Source organism: Astatotilapia calliptera, chromosome 22 (genome assembly GCF_900246225.1).
Source record: "Astatotilapia calliptera chromosome 22, fAstCal1.2, whole genome shotgun sequence".
Lineage (NCBI taxonomy): Eukaryota > Metazoa > Chordata > Actinopteri > Cichliformes > Cichlidae > Astatotilapia > Astatotilapia calliptera.
This window is the reverse complement of record NC_039322.1, coordinates 31,533,492-31,552,216: the sequence shown is the minus strand read 5'-3', so window position 1 is coordinate 31,552,216 and position 18,725 is coordinate 31,533,492. Positions and strand designations below refer to the sequence as shown.

The 18,725-nt window shown below is 49.2% G+C and overlaps 1 protein-coding gene across 1 annotated transcript in view; it reads right to left on the bottom strand.

Moving 5' to 3' along the window:
- The window catches only part of glcci1a (glucocorticoid induced 1a), a gene marked incomplete at its 5' end in the record, with an annotated part of 30,643 nt that extends 24,128 nt beyond the window's left edge, over positions 1-6,515 (bottom strand). Inside the window, one exon of the mRNA XM_026155744.1 lies at positions 6,236-6,515. Within this exon, the coding sequence (XP_026011529.1) occupies positions 6,236-6,515 (280 nt within the window). The remainder of the gene's footprint in view (positions 1-6,235) is intronic.
- Between the last annotated feature and the right edge of the window lie 12,210 nt (positions 6,516-18,725).

Here is an 18,725-nt window from a genome sequence, read left to right as displayed (position 1 = left end):
TGACACTCAGCTAATAAAGTTTAAAAATATTTATTGAAACAAAAACAACACCACACAGCCATTTCAGAATTTGAGAATTTTAACTGTCCTTTTTTGCAAGTCCATAAACTCAGAATTCAGTTCTTTTCAGTTTCTTCAGTTCAGGTATGTGTATGTCAAAAAGTTAGTGTTGTTAATAGTACCCAGTAGGGATGGGTACCAATATCCGGTGCCATTATGGCCGAAAAGCAGCGCACATTTCGGTGCTTTATTTCAGTGCTTTTTTTCCTGAGATGTCATAAACTTTGGCTGTACTTCACAGCAAAAGATGTAAACTCAGCAGCCTGCAACAAGTGCTTTACGGTGATACTGTGCAAAGGAGGTAACTCCTCGAATCTGATGAAACACCTGGCGACGCATAGCATTATGTTAAAAGCCGAGAAATGCACCGTATTTGATAGCTTGCTGCGAGACCTCACACCGAGCACATCTACTGCGGGTGTGGTGCCTGTTATCAGACCCGGAGTTAGCAACATCCCCCAAAAACCCGAAGAGGAGACTCCTGGCCCCTAGCCCTGCCAGTGTAGCAGAAATGATGAGGATGATGATGGCAGCAGCAGCCTTTCTTCTCTGCGTGAGCAGCTTAATGTTGTTCGTGTGTAATTTACGTTGAGTAGGCTAACCACGTTATTACATTAATGCATGTAAGGTGAACTAGCAAACACCGTCGTAGTTACATGCGACTGTCTTCTTGTTTGATAGAGTGATACCATATATGCCCTACAGCTGCAAAAAAGGCTAACGTTGTTATCTTTTTACAGAAAAAACAGCTGAACATGAGAGGTTTTAGGACAAAGTTTGTATTTTCCATTGTTTAAACACCAGTTCCAACCAAAGGAGGTATGTTGTATCAACAGAAAAGGCTAACTTGGTTATCATTTTGCAGAAAAAAAGAGACTGCTAAAAATAAAAACATAAGAGGTTTTTGGATAAAGTTTGTGTTCTCCATTCTTTAAGCACCGGTTCGAGCACCGGTTCGAGCACCGGCACGTTTCAAAAGTACCGGTTTGGCACCGGTATTGGATAAAACCTAAACGATACCCATCCCTAGTACCCAGATGGTGTATTGCTTCAGATCTGAAAAACTTATAATGTAGCTACAGAACCTGATAGCTACGGCTGATCCTGAATCCTGACTTGCCACATGTGGATGAATTTGTCTCAGACTTCAATAACAAACCCGACCTGCACAAGGGAGTGACTATTTCTGCATTATTTTAGATTAGCTTAAGGTTAGTGCACAGAGAGCTTCATGGAATGCACACATACACAGAGCGAGTAAATAAAATACTGAACATGCCTAAGTAAATATATTTTTAAAAGTGCTATTAACATGAAATTCTCACCAGATGTTGTAACAACCCATACAATCCACACGTGCAAAGAACAAATCACAGACGTCCATAAATTATATGTAACAGTGAGAAATGACACAGAAAAAGGCTATTTAACACGCTTACTGAAATGTATTTAAAACATTGTACAAAAACCTTTGTCGGTGATGACTGCTTTAAGATGCATCCTGTATTGCTCAGGTGTGGTTTTGGCCCATTGTTCTACACCAAGGGTGGGCAACTCCAGGCCTCGAGGGCCAGTGCCCTGCAGGTTTTAGATCTCACCCTGGGTCAACACACCTGAATCAAATGATGAGTTCATTCATTGGAGAACTTCAAGACATGTTGAGGTCATTTAGCCATTTAAATCAGCTGTGTTGGGTTGAGGACACATCTAAAACCTGGAGGACACCGGCCCTCGAGGCCTGGAGTTGCCTATCCCACAAAGTCTTCAAATCTGGAAGGTTTGATGGCCCCCTTCTATGAACTCTGAGCCTTAGTTCCAGTTCCGTATGCTAAAAAACAGCCCCCTGCCATGTTATTCCCATTTCCAAACTTCACTGTTTCTATGGTGTTTTGGGGATAATGTGCAGTCAGATTTGGTCTCATCTGACCAGGCTATATTCTCCCAGAATTTCACAGGCTTGTCTAAATCTTGTTCTGTTAACTTTAAATGTACTTATGAGCATGCATTTTCTTCAGCATTGGAGTCCTGCGTGGTGCGCGTGGCATTTCCAGTAGAAAGGCATTTCCAGTAGAAATGGGCTGACACATCCTGAGCATAACCGTGTATAATATCTAGGGATGGGTATCATTTAGGTTTTATCCGATACCAGTACCAAACCGGTACTTTTGAAACGGTGCCGGTGCTTAAACGGTGCTCAAACCGGTGCTTAAAGAATCAAGAACACAAAATTGGTCCAAAAACCTCTCATGTTCAGCTGTTTTTTTGTAAAAAGATAACAATGTTAGCCTTTTCTGCAGCTATAGAGCATATATGGCATCACTCTTGGCTGGAAGCAGTGCTTAAACAATGGAAAAAACACAAACTTTGTCCAAAACCTCTCATGTTTAACTGTTTTCCACTTTTTCTTTGGTCATTTTAGCCTTTTTGGCCAGGGTGAAGGGAGTATCTGCCATCAAACAAGAAGACAGCCGCATGTAGCTATGACGGTGTTTGCTAGTTCACCTTACGTGCATTAATGTAATAACTAGAGGTGGGAATCACCATACATCCCACGATACGATATTATCACAATACTTAACGCACGATACGATATTATTGCAATTTTTTAAAAATATTTTGCGATATTCAGATTCTGTACATAAAGGTAAACTTTATCAATATTCATTTTATCTAATATCAAAGTCTCACACTCAGTCTTTCTCTCATTTCAGTCAGTTTTATTGTTGACAAACTGAACGGTTTGTATTACAGTCTAGTCCAACTTAACTGAATGCAACCATCTGGTACAATTATAGCTATTCTGAACTATGCAATTTATGAAAACTATGCAGCCCATTCAGCAACTGAAGAATTTGAAAGTAAATTAAAACAAAATATAATTTTACATTAAATAAAAAAGTTTAACTTAATTAAAATAAAACATGTCTTAAATTTAGTTTATTGCTGCCAAAAAAAAAGTTAAACACATTTGGACAGTGAAGGAATGTCAGGATTCTTGCTCAGAAAAAGGATCAACGTGCTCTGAAGTCAGAGCATGTTCCAGTCTACAAAAACTTTTGTAACAAAATATCGATTTCTGCTGTCCCTGTATCGATACATTATTAGCAAACAAAATATCACGATACTACACAGTATCGATTTTTTCCCCCCACCCCTAGTAATAACGTGGTTAGCCTACTCAACGTAAATTACACACGAACAACATTAAGCTGCTCACGCAGAGAAGAACGGCTGCTGCTGCCATCATCATCCTCATCATTTCTGCTACACTGGCAGGGCTAGGGGCCAGGACTCTCCTCTTCGGGTTCTTGGGGGATGTTGCTAACTCCGGGTCCGATAACAAGCAACACACCCTTAGTAGGAACGGCGCATTTCTTGGATTTAAAAAAAAAACAAAAAACGCTATGCGTCGCCAGGTGTTTCATCAGATTCGAGGAGTTACCTCCTTTGCACAGTATCACCGTAAAGCACTTGTTGCAGGCTGCTGAGTTTGCATCTTTTGCTGTGAAGTACAGCCAGACGTTTGACCGCTTCGCCTTGGGCATTTTTAGCGCTGCTCTAAAAGAACGTATGTACCTGGGCCCGCCTACTATCCTTGGAAACGTAAAATGATTGGCTAGAATCTGAAGCGTATCACATCTCAGTAAAAAAAATAAAGCACCGAAATGCACGCTGCTTTTCAGTCTGGTTACTACCGTTTATGTCAGAAACGATACCGGTACCCATCCCTAGTCATTTCTCATGGTTACACATAATTTATGGAGATTTATGGTTTGATTTCTTTGCATGTGTGGATTGGATGGGTTGTTACTAACATCCGGTGAAAATTTCATGTAAATAGCACCTTTAGAAATACATTTACGTAGAAAATTGGTCATGTGTTGAATACTTATTTTACCCACTGTGTTTGTGTTTACATTAATATATATGAACTACATAAAAAAAATGATATAATGTGTTAATGACTCTTGCTTCTGGTACCCCATGTGGTGACAAATGCTCTCAAGTGCTGACAACCAGGTGCTAATCAGTACTGCTGCCTTTGCTATACAGCCATCCTTTGAACGCCACAGGAGTCGGTTTGTGACAGTGGGATGGTGGGGGGTGGCATCTCCTGCACTGGAAAATCGAGGCTTGGTCATTATTGTCAATCTCAATGCAGCAACATAGGAAGAAAGGGATTCTGCAACCAGTGGCATTCCTATAGCTTCACAGTTTGGACCGAACTCCAAGACGACAACACATTTCCAGAATTTGGGAATGGAGAGGATTGAATGGCCTGTTTGCAGTTCTGACCTAAACCCTACCAAACACCATCCATTCGCTTCCACTTATCCTTTTCAGGGTCGCGGGGGGCGCTGGAGCCTATCCCAGCTGTCATAGGGCGAAAGGCGGGGTACACCCTGGACAGGTCGCCAGTCTGTCGCAGGGCTAACACATAGGGACAGACAACCATTCCTATCCCCACAAGCTGCATGTCTTTGGACGGTGGGAGGAAGCCGGAGTACCCGGAGAGAACCCACGCAAACACGGGGAGAACATGCAAACTCCACACAGAAAGACCCCAGCCTGATGGTGGAATTGAACTCAGGACCTTCTTGCTGTGAGGCAACAGTGCTAACCACCATGCCACCGTGCTGCCGCCCCTACCGAACACTTCCGGATATAATGATGAAATGTAAAAACTATGAAAAATTTCGTACAGGCCAGGTTAGTCTATGCCTGGCCTATGGTTAGTCTATGCCAACACCAATATCTCTCTGCAATATACATCACTGGTTACTAATTGCCCAGGGGTCATTTGATTTCCTTTAATATTAAAGGAAATAAAATTTACACCCCAAAAATGTAAGTAATAACCAGAGCAATAGCTAAACAATGTCACTAAAGAAATAATGATTGTTTATGGCATATTTAGGCCCCCAGACAAAACACCCTGGATTTCAGCAGTGATATTTACGTCAAGTGTAGATAACATCATGTAATAACCCACTCCAGAGAGATTAGCCAGGCTAACTGAAATAATCATGACATGTTTCATGTGTCTGTGTTGCACATGAGCCTGATAAATACTGGCGTGTAGACAGAGACATGGATGATGAAGAGACTAGCCTACTTGCTCATAGTTTCCGTTTGTCTCTTAGGCCCCAATTACCAAAAGACCTAAATACAGTCAGTTGACAACATATTTTATTTCCCTTCCACTGACAGCAAACAGGTACATTTAGCAGATGAATAAAAAAACTGTTTGATGGAAATCTGGATAACCATCGATAACACTCAGATCAGAGAGTCGTGTTTATCTTCGACAGAGCAGCTGCATCATCGCCACCACACTGGAGTCTACAGCCTGACGTCGTTACCTCGTCACAATGTACCGTAGAAATCCTGTTTATCAGCTAATATCAAGTTATTGATTTTAAATAGTTGCTATACAGTGCCCCAACAATAAAACTGAACGCATGGGTGGAGCTGAAATAGTATTTAACTTCGGACGATAACAACCCAACTATGGCGAACATATGGCGATGATGTACCTCTTTGCTATTTCTAGCATCCAGCATCAGATAGGTCGACTGCATTACGACACACGTAGAGTGCTAGCAACTAGCCTAGCATAGCTCCCGAGTGTGGTGAGCTCTGACTTTGCTACAAGGGGGATGGTGCGCTAAACTACAGCTAGCTATTGAAATGTGTTATAATAAATGCTATACTGGCTTTAAACAAACACTCCCGGCCTTTGTCTGAATTATGACAATGAAATCTTGAATTTGGCGCAAGTCCATTTCACATGAAATTAAGTAATTTAGGAGTTGCTTCGACTGTTTGTTCCCTTTCCTCGGTATTTTGAGTCACCAAAACACAACGCGGCCCCCGCTTTTCGAACAGCATGAAAAATTAAGTATTTTATTTTCTCCGGTACTGAACAGGGGCCTACACATAGGCCGAACGCGAGGGTGGAACGTAACTATTCGGAAACAGGTTGGGTCTTTTTTTTAATCAAAGGACGCATTTATTCATTTATCGTCGAAACCATTCTATTGCCCGATTTGTCAAGCTACTTTGGTTTGGCGGTCGCTCAGTAGGTGACTGAACACCACTTAGCATAGCACGAAGCTAAACGATGATGGGTGCATTTAGGATAAACTTCATTTGCTAGACAGGAAGCGGTTACCTTTGGGAACAGGCAAGCTCCTGCTGTACAGCGGTGACACTCTCTGCCTGTGGACCAGGTTGCCGTCCGAGCCACTTCCACCCGGGTTGGCGGGACTGGAGCAACTGGACGTCGTAGGTCCTGTGTTGCTCCCGGCTAGAGGAAGAGGGGGGGTTGAGTTGTGTTGAATTCTACGCAGAAGCCGGTACAGTACCGTGACGCGGAGCGGCTGCACGCGGATCGTGGCGGTGGAGGTGTTACTGCTGCAGATAGAGATGAGGCTGTGGGAGAGGCGCCGAGTTTATTCCGCTGTTGTCGCTGGGACGAACTCGCTGTTGGCTGACCTGACTACCAGCAATTACTTCATTAGATTGTTTGTGATGTTAACATGGCGAACGTAACAGTTCCTTTTATAAGCTCACATTTTCACTAACGGAATTGCTTTTAACACAGTTGACAAAAGCTGTCCATGAAGTACACTTTGCCTTTCAGGTTACGAAAAATTCTCAACTTCAATTGACATGGCATGATTTCCACTTGTGCGCTGATCCTGAATAAAAATGTTTTTTTGGCAGAATTCAAACTTATGTTGCCACGCTTGCATATTTATTTGCACCTTAAAGTCAAACTAGTCCTCCCCCAAACCAACCACTCTCCAATACAGCAACGCAGTTACCTATCACTTCATATATTTTATGTGACGCCAGAGCCACGCCCACCTGGAGGACAAAACGGTACTGCGGTCCTTTGCCCTCCCGGCTTTGATCGCTTCGAGTTTAACTCGAAGATGCCACATAGTTGCTGTGCTATTGGATGCATAGCCCAACGTTTATTTACAACTGTCAGAAGCGTGTAGACTCTAAGGGTCTCAAATTGAAATGAGCCGTGGGCCACTGCTGGCACTGTCATCTCATGTGAGGGATACTTTAGGGTTCAAGTAGTACAAACAAACAAGAAAACACCCACAAATAATTCTAGAAATGCAGTGTTTTGTTTGTTTTTGAATTTTAAATATTGTATAACAAGACAAAACTCCAAACGTGAACACACATTTTTTTCTCACTAACTAACTGAAGCCTTTTACTGGTACTTAAATTTGTACTTGGTACTTTCTTTCTGGCCAGACACATGGCAGCACCTCTGCTATCATTTTTGTTCATATTTAACTAAAATGAAAATGCAGATATAAGTGTACACATTAGGTTTTGACTGCTAGTGAAAATTGTTTTCTTTACAAATAACTCTCACTGAACTAACACAACCAATCCCTCAACATGTTTGTACTCTCTGCTCATATTGCCTTCATATTAAATATTTTTTTGCTTTTTAAAGAAAGCATTTTAACATTGAGCTCAACAACAAACAAATCCTCTCTAACAAAAAAAAAGTAACTTCGTGGGCCAAACTCCATTATATTTCTTCATGTCAATATACGTAGCACTTATCTTTGCTAATGATGGGGAAATTCTTGTTGTTCACCTCCCACATGGTGGCGTTATTTACCCATCCACATAAAAAATGTAGCTGTCCGTATTTTGAAAGCTTTCACTCTGGTAACAGGGTAATATGAGGGATTGTCTACAAGATACATGTAGATGTCACCGGACTGGAGCTGTGTGAGACATGTATCCACTTTCGGGGATTAAAATAAAGCTGCTGTGATATAATGTGGGCCACAAATTACCAGAATGCATAGTTTCTCTTCATATCTTCCTTTTGCCTCCATGGATGGATGATCCAAGTAGTTATTTAATACAAAAGTTATGTAGATAGATATATGAGGGGTTGTACAAGCCAAAATCTAGTCCCTCATTCTCACACATACATTCTTCTTTTACATCCATATATCTGGATCCTCACATACTGTCTTGCAAATATATTAACACTACCTATTTTACACACACACACACACACACACACACACACACACACACACACACACACACACACACACACACACACACACACACACACAGTATTTATCATTTACTCTTACAGATATACGTTTTGACTCTCACATAAATGCATTTTCTAAGCAGGAAGTCACTATTAAACCACACAGTAATATACACTTGGAACTTTGTTTTACTAATCAAGACCTGACCAGAAGAACTAAGCAAAGAAGCTATTCAAAATCATTCAGTTTTCTTTACTAGTATTGTTTTTAATTTGGGGAGTAAGTAGCAATGGAAATGCCATAAGATTTTTTTAAATAATGTATTAGAATGTATTGAACAAATTCAAAGAGAGACTGCAGATTCTTTGTTCTTCAGAAGAACTAGTTGATCACATTCAAACCTTTTCTGGAATTTCTTTTTTCAGAACCGGTAGAATACTTGTGCACTTTCACCACAAGGAGGGTAATCCCCTCTTCAGATGTGTCAGGGCATAGTCAACAATGCAGGAATGGATAACCCAGATATGAATGGTATTTGTAAAAGTGACTGTGGTACTGGTGAATACAGAGCACTATCAGTTGGAGACAATGTTGTTACACTTGATGACGAAGATGATGGCAGTCACAGTATTGTATTGCAACCTTGTTCATTTTCTTGAGAGAAAAACACATTACATTGTGGAGGTAAGCATCAACGACACAGCTCTCAGTTCTCACTCCTTCTTTATTCGTCTCCAACATCAACTGCGCATATCGCGCCACAAAACACAGGAACACACTTCCTCTACACTGGGTGTGAGTGGAGCCCTCTAGTGGTCCACCACACATGCCCCCCCCCCCCCCCCCCCCCCGAACACCCAGCAGAACTAGTCCAGGACCCGGGGCTTAAGCAAACGGCCGGAGCGGCTGAACTGGGGGGGTGGGGAACTGACAGAGGGCAACCCAGCCCGGGAGCGAGGCTGGCACTGGCGGTCAGAAAAAGCTGAAGACGACTCGGACTCCGTTGATTTTGGGTCGCTCCTGGGGGAAAAAACAGAATCCATCAGCCCGGTGGCAGGTGGGCGGCCGCGGCGAGGGGCCTGGGCCGGGACCACCTGATCCTCTTGCATAACATGTGCAGGCTTAAGTCTGTCAACAGAGACAACTTCCTGCCGACCGCCAAAGTCCAAAACGAAATGTTTGTTGCCTGGTTTAAGAACCCTGTATGGCCCGTCATATGGTGGACGCAGCGGAGTCCTATGGGCACCGTGCCTGACGAAAACGAAACGAGCAGAGTCCAATGAACTCGGAACAAAGGTGTCAGGCAGGCAGTGGTGCACAGGACCAGTAACAGGAAATGAGTTTCTTGGGGGGCGAAAAGGCAACAAAGAGGTATCGAAACATGGGGGAGGGCTCTCAGGTAAGAATTCCCCGGGGACCCGGAGAGGCTGGCCGAGGATCAGTTCAGCCGGGGAAACCCCGAGGTCTTCTTTAACCGCGCTACGCAAACCCAGCAAAACCCACGGAAGACGGTCGACCCAGTCGCCACTTGTCAAGGAAGCACGGAGTGCGGCCTTAAGTGACCGGTGAAACCGTTCGCACATCCCATTAGCTTGCGGGTGGTATGCTGTGGTGCGGTGGACCTTGACTCCCAGGCCGTCAGCCATAGCAGACCAAAGCTCGGAAACAAACTGGGGGCCCCTGTCCGAGTACCGCCTCCGGCCACCTGGTTGTGCGGTCCACCACAGTCAAAAGGTGCGTGAAACCCTGTGACTGCGGCAAGGCACCTAACAGGTCCACATGAACGTGATCGAAACGCCTACCCGGGACACGGAAAGGTTCGAGGGGTGCCTGTGTGTGCCGGTGGATTTTCGAGCGTTTGCATGGGATACAAACTGCCGCCCATTCTTTCACCGTCTTGCGAAGGCCCGGCCAAACAAACCTGGCGCTGACCAGCTTGACCGAGGCCCGGACGCCGGGATGAGAGAGGGCATGCACCGAGTCAAAAACACGACGACGCCACGAAAGGGGAACCACCGGGCGGGGGCGGCCGGTGGAAACGTCGCAAAGAAGGTGCGGACCGCCGTCCCACACCGGGGTGTCCTCCAGCACGAGGCCCGTTTTTGTTGACTGAAGGGCAAGGACGTCCGGGTCAGCACGTTGCTCGGCGGCCATGGCAGCGTAGTTGATGCCAACATACACCGGAGAAACCAACACACGTGAGAGACAGTCAGCGACGTGATTGGACTTACCAGCCACATGCTGAATGTCTGTGGTAAACTCAGAAATGGCCGCCAACTGGCGCTGCTGGCGTGCGCTCCATGGGTCAGAGACCTTGGACATCGCAAACGTCAAAGGTTTGTGGTCAACGTACGCAGCAAAGTTGCGACCCTCGAGGAAAAAACGAAAATGCCGTGTCGCGAGGTGCAGGGCCAGCAACTCCCTGTCAAAAACACTGTACTTGCGTTCAGCATCCCGGAGCGTACGACTGAAAAAGGCGAGCGGTTGCCAGAGACCTGAAACCCGCTGTTCCAACACTCCGCCCACTGCCACGTCCGAGGCGTCGGTGGTCAACGCGATCTCCGCCGACGGAAGCGGGTGGGCCAGCAGGGCGGCGTCAGCCAGCGCAGACTTGGCTGCGGAAAACGCACGGACGCGTTCAGGCAGCCAGTCAACCGGATCTTTGGCTGTTTTACCTTTTAAGGCAGCATTAGAGTGGCTGTAGCAGGTGGGCAGCTCTGGGGAGAAAGCGGTTGTAAAAATTTATCATCCCCAAGAACTCATGCAACGCTTTAACCGACGTGGGACGCGGAAAAGCCGAAACGGCCTGGACTCTGTCGGGCAACGGAACCACACCTTCAGCGGAAATGCGGTGCCCGAGGAAATCCAGAACAGGCAACCCAAACTGGCACTTGGAAGGGTTGATGATCAGGCTGTGCGCTTCCAAACGCTGGAAAACCTGGCGCAGATGGGACTCGTGCTGGCTCGCTGAGCAGCTGGCCACCAATATATCGTCCAGATAAACAAAAACGAACGGCAGCCCACGCAAAACGGAGTCCATCAGCCGCTGAAAGGTCTGGGCGGCACCTTTCAGGCCAAACGGCATGCGCAACAACTCGAACAAGCCGAAGGGGGTAATGACAGCGGTTTTAGGAACGTCTTCGGGGCGCACGGGAACCTGGTGATACCCCCGCACCAAGTCAATTTTAGAAAAAATCGACGTTCCGGCGAGATTGGCAGAAAAATCCTGAATGTGGGGGATGGGGTAACGGTCATTCTCCGTGGCATTATTTAAACGGCGGAAATCTCCGCATGGCCGCCACCGACCGTCCGATTTGGGCACCATGTGAAGCGGAGAGGCCCATGCACTGTTCGAACGCTGTACAATGCCAAGGTGCTCCATGGCTGCAAACTCTTCCCGAGCGACGGACAGTTTCGCGGGGTCGAGGCGGCGCACGCGCGCGAACACCGGGGGCCCGACCGTGGGAATATAATGCTCAACCCCATGCTTCGTTACCGTGCTAGAGAAATTAGGGACAGACAGCGATGGAAACTCTAAAAGCAAACGCTGAAAAGCATCCCCGGAGGTCACTACATTAGCCCGAATCAGGGGCTCGGCGGCCCGAGTAAAACAGGGTAGCGAAGAAAACGAGAGAGCATCGATTAAACGTCTGTTAGCGACATCGACAAGTAGTCCATGAGCACACAGGAAATCAGCACCCAAAATAGGTACAGAGCTAGCAGCAACAACAAAGTTCCACTGGAAATCCCGGCCATGAAAACAAACAGTCACCAACCTTTCCCCAAACGTTTTGATGGGAGAGCCGTTAGCTGCAATGAGCTGCGGCCCACAGTTCGCTGCTAGTCCGTCGGCAGCGGTAGGGGGAAGGAGGCTCTTCTGGGAGCCGGAGTCCACGAGAAAACGTCTCCCGGAGCGCGAGTACTCTATGAAGAGCAGCCTTTCTGTATTGCCAGCGGTCGCGGCTGCTACAGCGCGCTGGCGGGTCCGTTTCCCTGGGCCGTGAAAGCGCAAGGCGGCAGGCAGCGACGCGCTCTGTCACCAAAACGCTGATGGTAGAAACAGATGCTCTTTCCGCGGTGCCGGCGTGTAGCAATCCCTGCCGTCAGCAAGGGGGCGGATGCTCCGGGGGAGGCAGGTGGAGGCGTGGAAGGTGCCGCCGGCGTGTCCGTAGCCAGGGCGTGAACGTCGAAAGTGCGGCTAGCCAGGAGAATACGATCCGCTTCTTCAGCCAGGGAGCGATAATCCTTCGCAGGCAGAAGCGGAGAGTTCACGAGGACAGCTCTCACGGCGGCCGGTAGTTGGCGAAGGAAGAGGTGCACGAAGAGGAAACCACCGTCATCCGGCCCGAGCAACGATAGCATGTTCTCCATGAGCTCGAGCGCGGTACCGCCACCCAAGCCTGACAGGTTGAGGAGCTTTTCGGCTCGTTCGGCGTCGGAGAGGGCATAGCGCCGAAGAAGCAGCTCTTTGAGGGCGGCGTATTTCCCTTGGGCGGGTGGGTCCCGGAGGAGCGCCATCGCGCGACGGGTGGCCAGCGGGTCGAGCGAGGCCACCACATGGTGATACTTCGTGTCGTCAGCCGAGATGCCACGAAGGGCGAACTGAGCCTCCACGTGTACGAACCATGACGGGGGGTCATGGAGCCAAAAGTCCGGCAGTTTCAGTGCCACAGCGAACGTAGCTGCAACAGGAGGCGGAGGTCCGGCGGCCGCTGATGCATCCATAGCGGAGTGTGCGTTATCTACGGCCCGTTGCATGCTCGAGTCAGGGGTCACCAATGTGGAGGTAAGCATCAACGACACAGCTCTCAGTTCTCACTCCTTCTTTATTCGTCTCCAACATCAACTGCGCATATCGCGCCACAAAACACAGGAACACACTTCCTCTACACTGGGTGTGAGTGGAGCCCTCTAGTGGTCCACCACAACATTAACAAAAGAGACCCATTATGTTGGAAGAAGGACCACAAAGGATATTTAATTTATGGTAGTTGTGATTGTATGGAGCTCCGCAAGGGACATGGGAGAAAAAAAATTAAGATAAACTTTTGTGAGATCTCACAAAACAATGTGCCGGGTGAGCGGTGTTCCCCCCGGCTATAGTAGGTCTCGACCTCCCGTTAGCTTCGAGATGGTGGGTGTCAGACGTCTCCGAAAACGTCGGAGCACTTTTGCAAATATGTGATGTCTTGTAAATCGAGCAGATATTTGACATTTACACAGCTACATTCACGCCTCAAAATATCTTAAAAGTTTATTTTGTGACCCAGAAAGAGTAATATTACAACTAAGTAGCTGCCGCCATTGTTGGAATTCAACTTTTGCGAGATCCCGAGTTAGTTTTGCGAGATCTCGCAAAAGTTCATCTTAATTTTTTCCCCTCCCATATCCCTTGTGGGGCTCCGTATGATTGTGCACAGATTTTTGTTAGTCTAGTATCATTAGAAATGTTGTCACCGATTTAAACTCAAAGACAGTTAAAGCTAGTTAAAGTTATCGTCCATTTCATGCATGTTGCCAGTTTGGATATTATTTCAAGACATTTATCAGTATAATTATATGTAGTGTTGGGGAGTAACGGAATACATGTACCGCCGTTACGTATTTAAAATACAAAATATGAGTAACTGTATTCTGTTACAGTTACCGTTTAAATAGGTGGTATTTAGAATACAGTTACTTTAACGAAATAAATGGATTACACGGCGGTATTTTCCTGTTTCATATTGTTTGGGTTTTGTTTGTTCTGTCGTTCTGTTGTTGCAGGCAGCAGCGTTACGGTTGCCATGGTTACAGGGTGACGCGCTCTCTCTGCGACTGTGTGTTTCCTGGAAGAGAGACCAGCCCTTTCTCAATTCTAAGTACGCAAGTACGTACTCGCGTTCTCGGCGAGACCGGTCTTGCCGAGATCACACGGGAGTACGTACTTGCTGAGAACGCGAGCACGGACTCGCGTTTTGTACAATTGGAACACCAGCGTACTTGATGATGTCACAGGTCCAGAGTTTTTACTGCCGTCCCCTCTTAATTTAACTGTGAGTAATATGTTATGAAGCTTAACTTTAATCACAGCCAAACCGGTATACTCAGGAACAAATAAAACACTGAAATAAACCAAACATTAACATTTAGAAGTGATCTAAGTGACTTATATATTCAATTCAATTCAATTTTATTTATATAGCGCCAAATCACAACATAAGTCGCCTCAAGGCGCTTCATAGATACAGAGAAAAACCCAACAATCATATGACCCCCTATGAGCAAGCACTTTGGGGACAGTGGGAAGGAAAAACTCCCTTTTAACAGGAAGAAACCTCAGGGAGGGGCGGGGCCATCTGCTGCGACTGGTTGGGGTGAGAGAAGGAAGACAGGATAAAAGACATGCTGTGGAAGAGAGACAGAGGTTAATAACAGATATGATTCAATGCAGAGAGGTCTGTTAATACATAGTGAGTGAGAAAGGTGACTGGAAAGGAAAAACTCAATGCATCATGGGAATCCCCCGGCAGCCTATGTCTATTGCTGTCATGATCCTGGGTCCTTTTGACCCAGCATTTTGTGTTTTCTCTTCGATTTTGGTTCTGTTCTTCCTTTGTTTAGTGTTTACTCTGTTCTGCCCGTGTGTTCCTGTTTTATTGTGAAGGTCTGCGTCTTATGTGAGTGTTTTCAGTTTGCCTCCCTAGTCTCGTTATGTTAATCACTCCCAGCTGTGTTTCCCACCTGTGTGTAATCTCCCTGTGTTCTCTGAGTGTATTTAAGTTGTATTTTCTGTCTTAGTAATTGCTGGTTCGTCTGTGTTGTTTCCCCTTGGTCTCCCTGCGTCTTCCCATATGTATTTCTCCGGACCTCCCTGCATCCTCGTTCTGGTTTGTCTTATTAGTTTACCCAGTTTAGGTTTCCAGTTTCATGTTTTGTCGCCACCGCTGTTTGTACTTACCCACCCCTGTTAATAAACACTCACCTGCACCAGAGCTGCTGCCTTTTGGGTCCTTCCTACATTCCACACGGCTTGCCCCGGCAATCCGTGACAGTACGAACCAGCCACCATGGACCCAGCAGCAGTAAATCCGTCCGAGGAGCTCCAGGACGACGTTACATATAACGTGGAGATTCTCCTCGGGCTCTGGCTTGAAAACCCTCCAGAGGAGCTTCGCCGCACCGTCGAAAGCCGGCTACAACGGCTCTTTTCCGGCCTGCCATGGCTTCTAAAATCGCTTCCTCCGACCATGCAGGCTTTTCTCCAGCACACACCTCACCTTCTCTCAGCCACTCCTGCCTCGCTGCCCGACTGGCTGGATGTGATCTTGCCCGGCCCGTCGGAGCCGTCTGCGGGGAGGAAATGCCGATCGCGCCGCCGACGCGCCACCCCACAGCCGGACGTTCGGACTTCTAATTTACCGGCTGTGGTGAGTGAGGACTCTGTCTTTTCCAGACAACGTGACTGTTCATTCAGGGGCTGTGTTTTGTGTGGCGGATGTCAACGCGAGCTGCGTATCGCCTGTGCAGCTACTCCCAGCTCAGTTAGCTCCCCCGCAGCTACCCTCAGTTCAGTTAGCTCCCTCGCAGCCACCCTCAGTTCAGTTAGCTCCCTCGCAGCCACCCTCAGTTCAGTTAGCTCCCTCGCAGCCACCCTCAGCTCAGTTTCCAGTGTCCCCCTCAGCTCAGTTTCCAGTGTCCCCCTCAGCTCAGTTTCCCGTGTCCCCCTCAGCTCAGTCTCCCGTGTCCCCCTCAGCTCAGTCTCCCGTGTCCCCCTCAGCTCAGTCTCCCGTGTCCCTTTCAGCTCAGTCTCCCGTGTCCCTTTCAGTTCAGGCCCCAGAGCCACCCGTGTCCCTTCCAGTGCCGCCTGTAGCGCAGGCCCCAGTAGCTCCAGTGCCGCCTGTAGCGCAGGCCCCAGTAGCTCCAGTGCCGCCTGTAGCGCAGGCCCCAGTAGCTCCAGTGCCGCCTGGAGCGCAGGTCCCAGTAGCTCCGGCTCCAGTATCCCCGGTTTCACTCATTCACTCCATGCAGGGAGAAAGTCTAATATCACCTCAAGGGGCTTTTCGCGGTTCAGCCGCCATTGGCACAGTTTGCCGCTCCAGGGCTTCCCCAGAGGCTAGGTCTCAGTCCCCAGCTGATTCTGGACCCCTGAAGTCTATGCAGCCACCTGAGAACTGCACCATGTCAGCGTTGCCTGGGGAGAGCCAGTGCTCAGTGCATTGCCAGTTGCCTTCGTGTTTGCCAGAAGACTCCATGACTGCTGGCTTAGTGTTGACTTCTGCTGGAGGGTCCGAGGGACCGCTCCGGCCTTTGTCTCTAGTCTCCGCTGGAGGGTCCGAGGGACCGCTCCGGCCTTTGTCTCTAGTCTCCGCTGGAGGGTCCGAGGGACCGCTCCGGCCTTCGTCTCCTGTCTCCGCTGGAGGGTCCGAAGGACCGCTCCGGTTTTCGTCTCATGTCTCCGCTGGAGGGCCCGAGGAGCCCGTCCAGCTTCCTACCTCATCAGCTGGGGGGCCCGAGGAGCCCGTCCAGCCGCCTGCTGCAGCTTCATCATCCTCCTCGCCGGCTGCAGCTTCATCATCAGCCTCGTCTGGTCCAGCCTCAGAGCCTTCAGCCTCGCCTGGTCCAGCCTCAGAGCCTTCATCCTCGCCTGGTCCAGCTTCATCCGAGTCTTCATCCTCGCCTGGTCCAGCTTCATCAGAGTCTTCATCCTCGCCTGGTCCAGCTTCTGCCTGTGCTTCGCCTGGTCCAGCTTCTGCCTGTGCTTCGCCTGGTCCAGCTTCTGCCTGTGCTTCGCTTGGTCCAGCTTCAGCTTCAGCTCCAGCCTCGCCTGGTCCAGTTTCAGCTTCAGCTCCAGCCTCGCCTGGTCCAGTTTCATCCTCGCCTGGTCTAGCTTCAGCTTCAGCTCCAGCCTCGCCTGGTCCAGTTTCATCCTCGCCTGGTCTAGCTTCAGCTTCAGCTCCAGCTTCGCCTGGTCCAATTTCATCCTCGCCTGGTTCGGCTTCAGCTTCGTCCTCGCCTGGCCCGGCTTCAGCTTCGTCCTCGCCTGGCCCGGCTTCATCATCTCCGCCTGCTGTGGCCTCAGCCTCGCCTGGCCCGGCCTCGTTTGGGTCTGGAGCTAAGCGGCCGTTTTCTAGACCGCTGGCTAGGCTACTGGCCGGCCACCATCGCCTGAGTGGCTGCCGTTGCCTTCCGCGCGGCCGGCCCCCGGACCGCCATCGCCTGAGTGGCCGCCGTTGCCTTCCGCGCGGCCGGCCCCCGGACCCTCTTCGCCTGAGTGGCCGCCGTTGCCTTCCGCGCGGCCGGCCCCCGGACCGCCATCGCCTGAGTGGCCGCCGTTGCCTTCCGCGCGGCCGGCCCCCGGACCCTCTTCGCCTGAGTGGCCGCCGTTGCCTTCCGCGCGGCCGGCCCCCGGACCGCCATCGCCTGAGTGGCCGCCGTTGCCTTCCGCGCGGCCGGCCCCCGGACCCTCTTCGCCTGAGTGGCCGCCGTTGCCTTCCGCGCGGCCGGCCCCCGGACCGCCATCGCCTGAGTGGCCGCCGTTGCCTTCCGCGCGGCCGGCCCCCGGACCCTCTTCGCCTGAGTGGCCGCCGTTGCCTTCCGCGCGGCCGGCCCCCGGACCGCCATCGCCTGAGTGGCCGCCGTTGCCTTCCGCGCGGCCGGCCCCCGGACCTTCTTCGCCTGAGTGGCCGCCGTTGCCTTCCGCGCGGCCGGCCCCCGGACCGCCATCGCCTGAGTGGCCGCCGTTGCCTTCCGCACGGCCGGCCCCCTGGACTGTTTGGGTTCCTGTGCTGTCGGCCCCCTGGCCGGCCCCCTGAACTCTTCTGTTTTGGACTCCTGTGCTGTCGGCCCCCTGGCCGGCCCCCTGGTCTTTTCTGTTTTGGACTCGGTTTTCCTGTGCTTTGGTGTGCTTTTCTTTTGGTTTTGGACTTGTGTTTTGTTTTTCTTTTTGTCTTCTGGCCTTCTGGTGCTCCTGTTTTGTTTTGCCTCGAGCCCTCCGTCCTGGACCCCCTCCTCCCGCCCTGGTCGGGTTGTTTTCTGTTTTTTTTGTTTTGTTTTTGGGCTGTCGGGAGCCAGCCCTTGAGGGGGGGGGGTTCTGTCATGATCCTGGGTCCTTTTGACCCAGCATTTTGTGTTTTCTCTTCGATTTTGGTTCTGTTCTTCCTTTGTTTAGTGTTTACTCTGTTCTGCCCGTGTGTTCCTGTTTTATTGTGAAGGTCTGCGTCTTATGTGAGTGTTTTCAGTTTGCCTCCCTAGTCTCGTTATGTTAATCACTCCCAGCTGTGTTTCCCACCTGTGTGTAATCTCCCTGTGTTCTCTGAGTGTATTTAAGTTGTATTTTCTGTCTTAGTAATTGCTGGTTCGTCTGTGTTGTTTCCCCTTGGTCTCCCTGCGTCTTCCCATATGTATTTCTCCGGACCTCCCTGCATCCTCGTTCTGGTTTGTCTTATTAGTTTACCCAGTTTAGGTTTCCAGTTTCATGTTTTGTCGCCACCGCTGTTTGTACTTACCCACCCCTGTTAATAAACACTCACCTGCACCAGAGCTGCTGCCTTTTGGGTCCTTCCTACATTCCACACGGCTTGCCCCGGCAATCCGTGACAATTGCAGCATATCTACGGGAGGATTCAGGGTCAC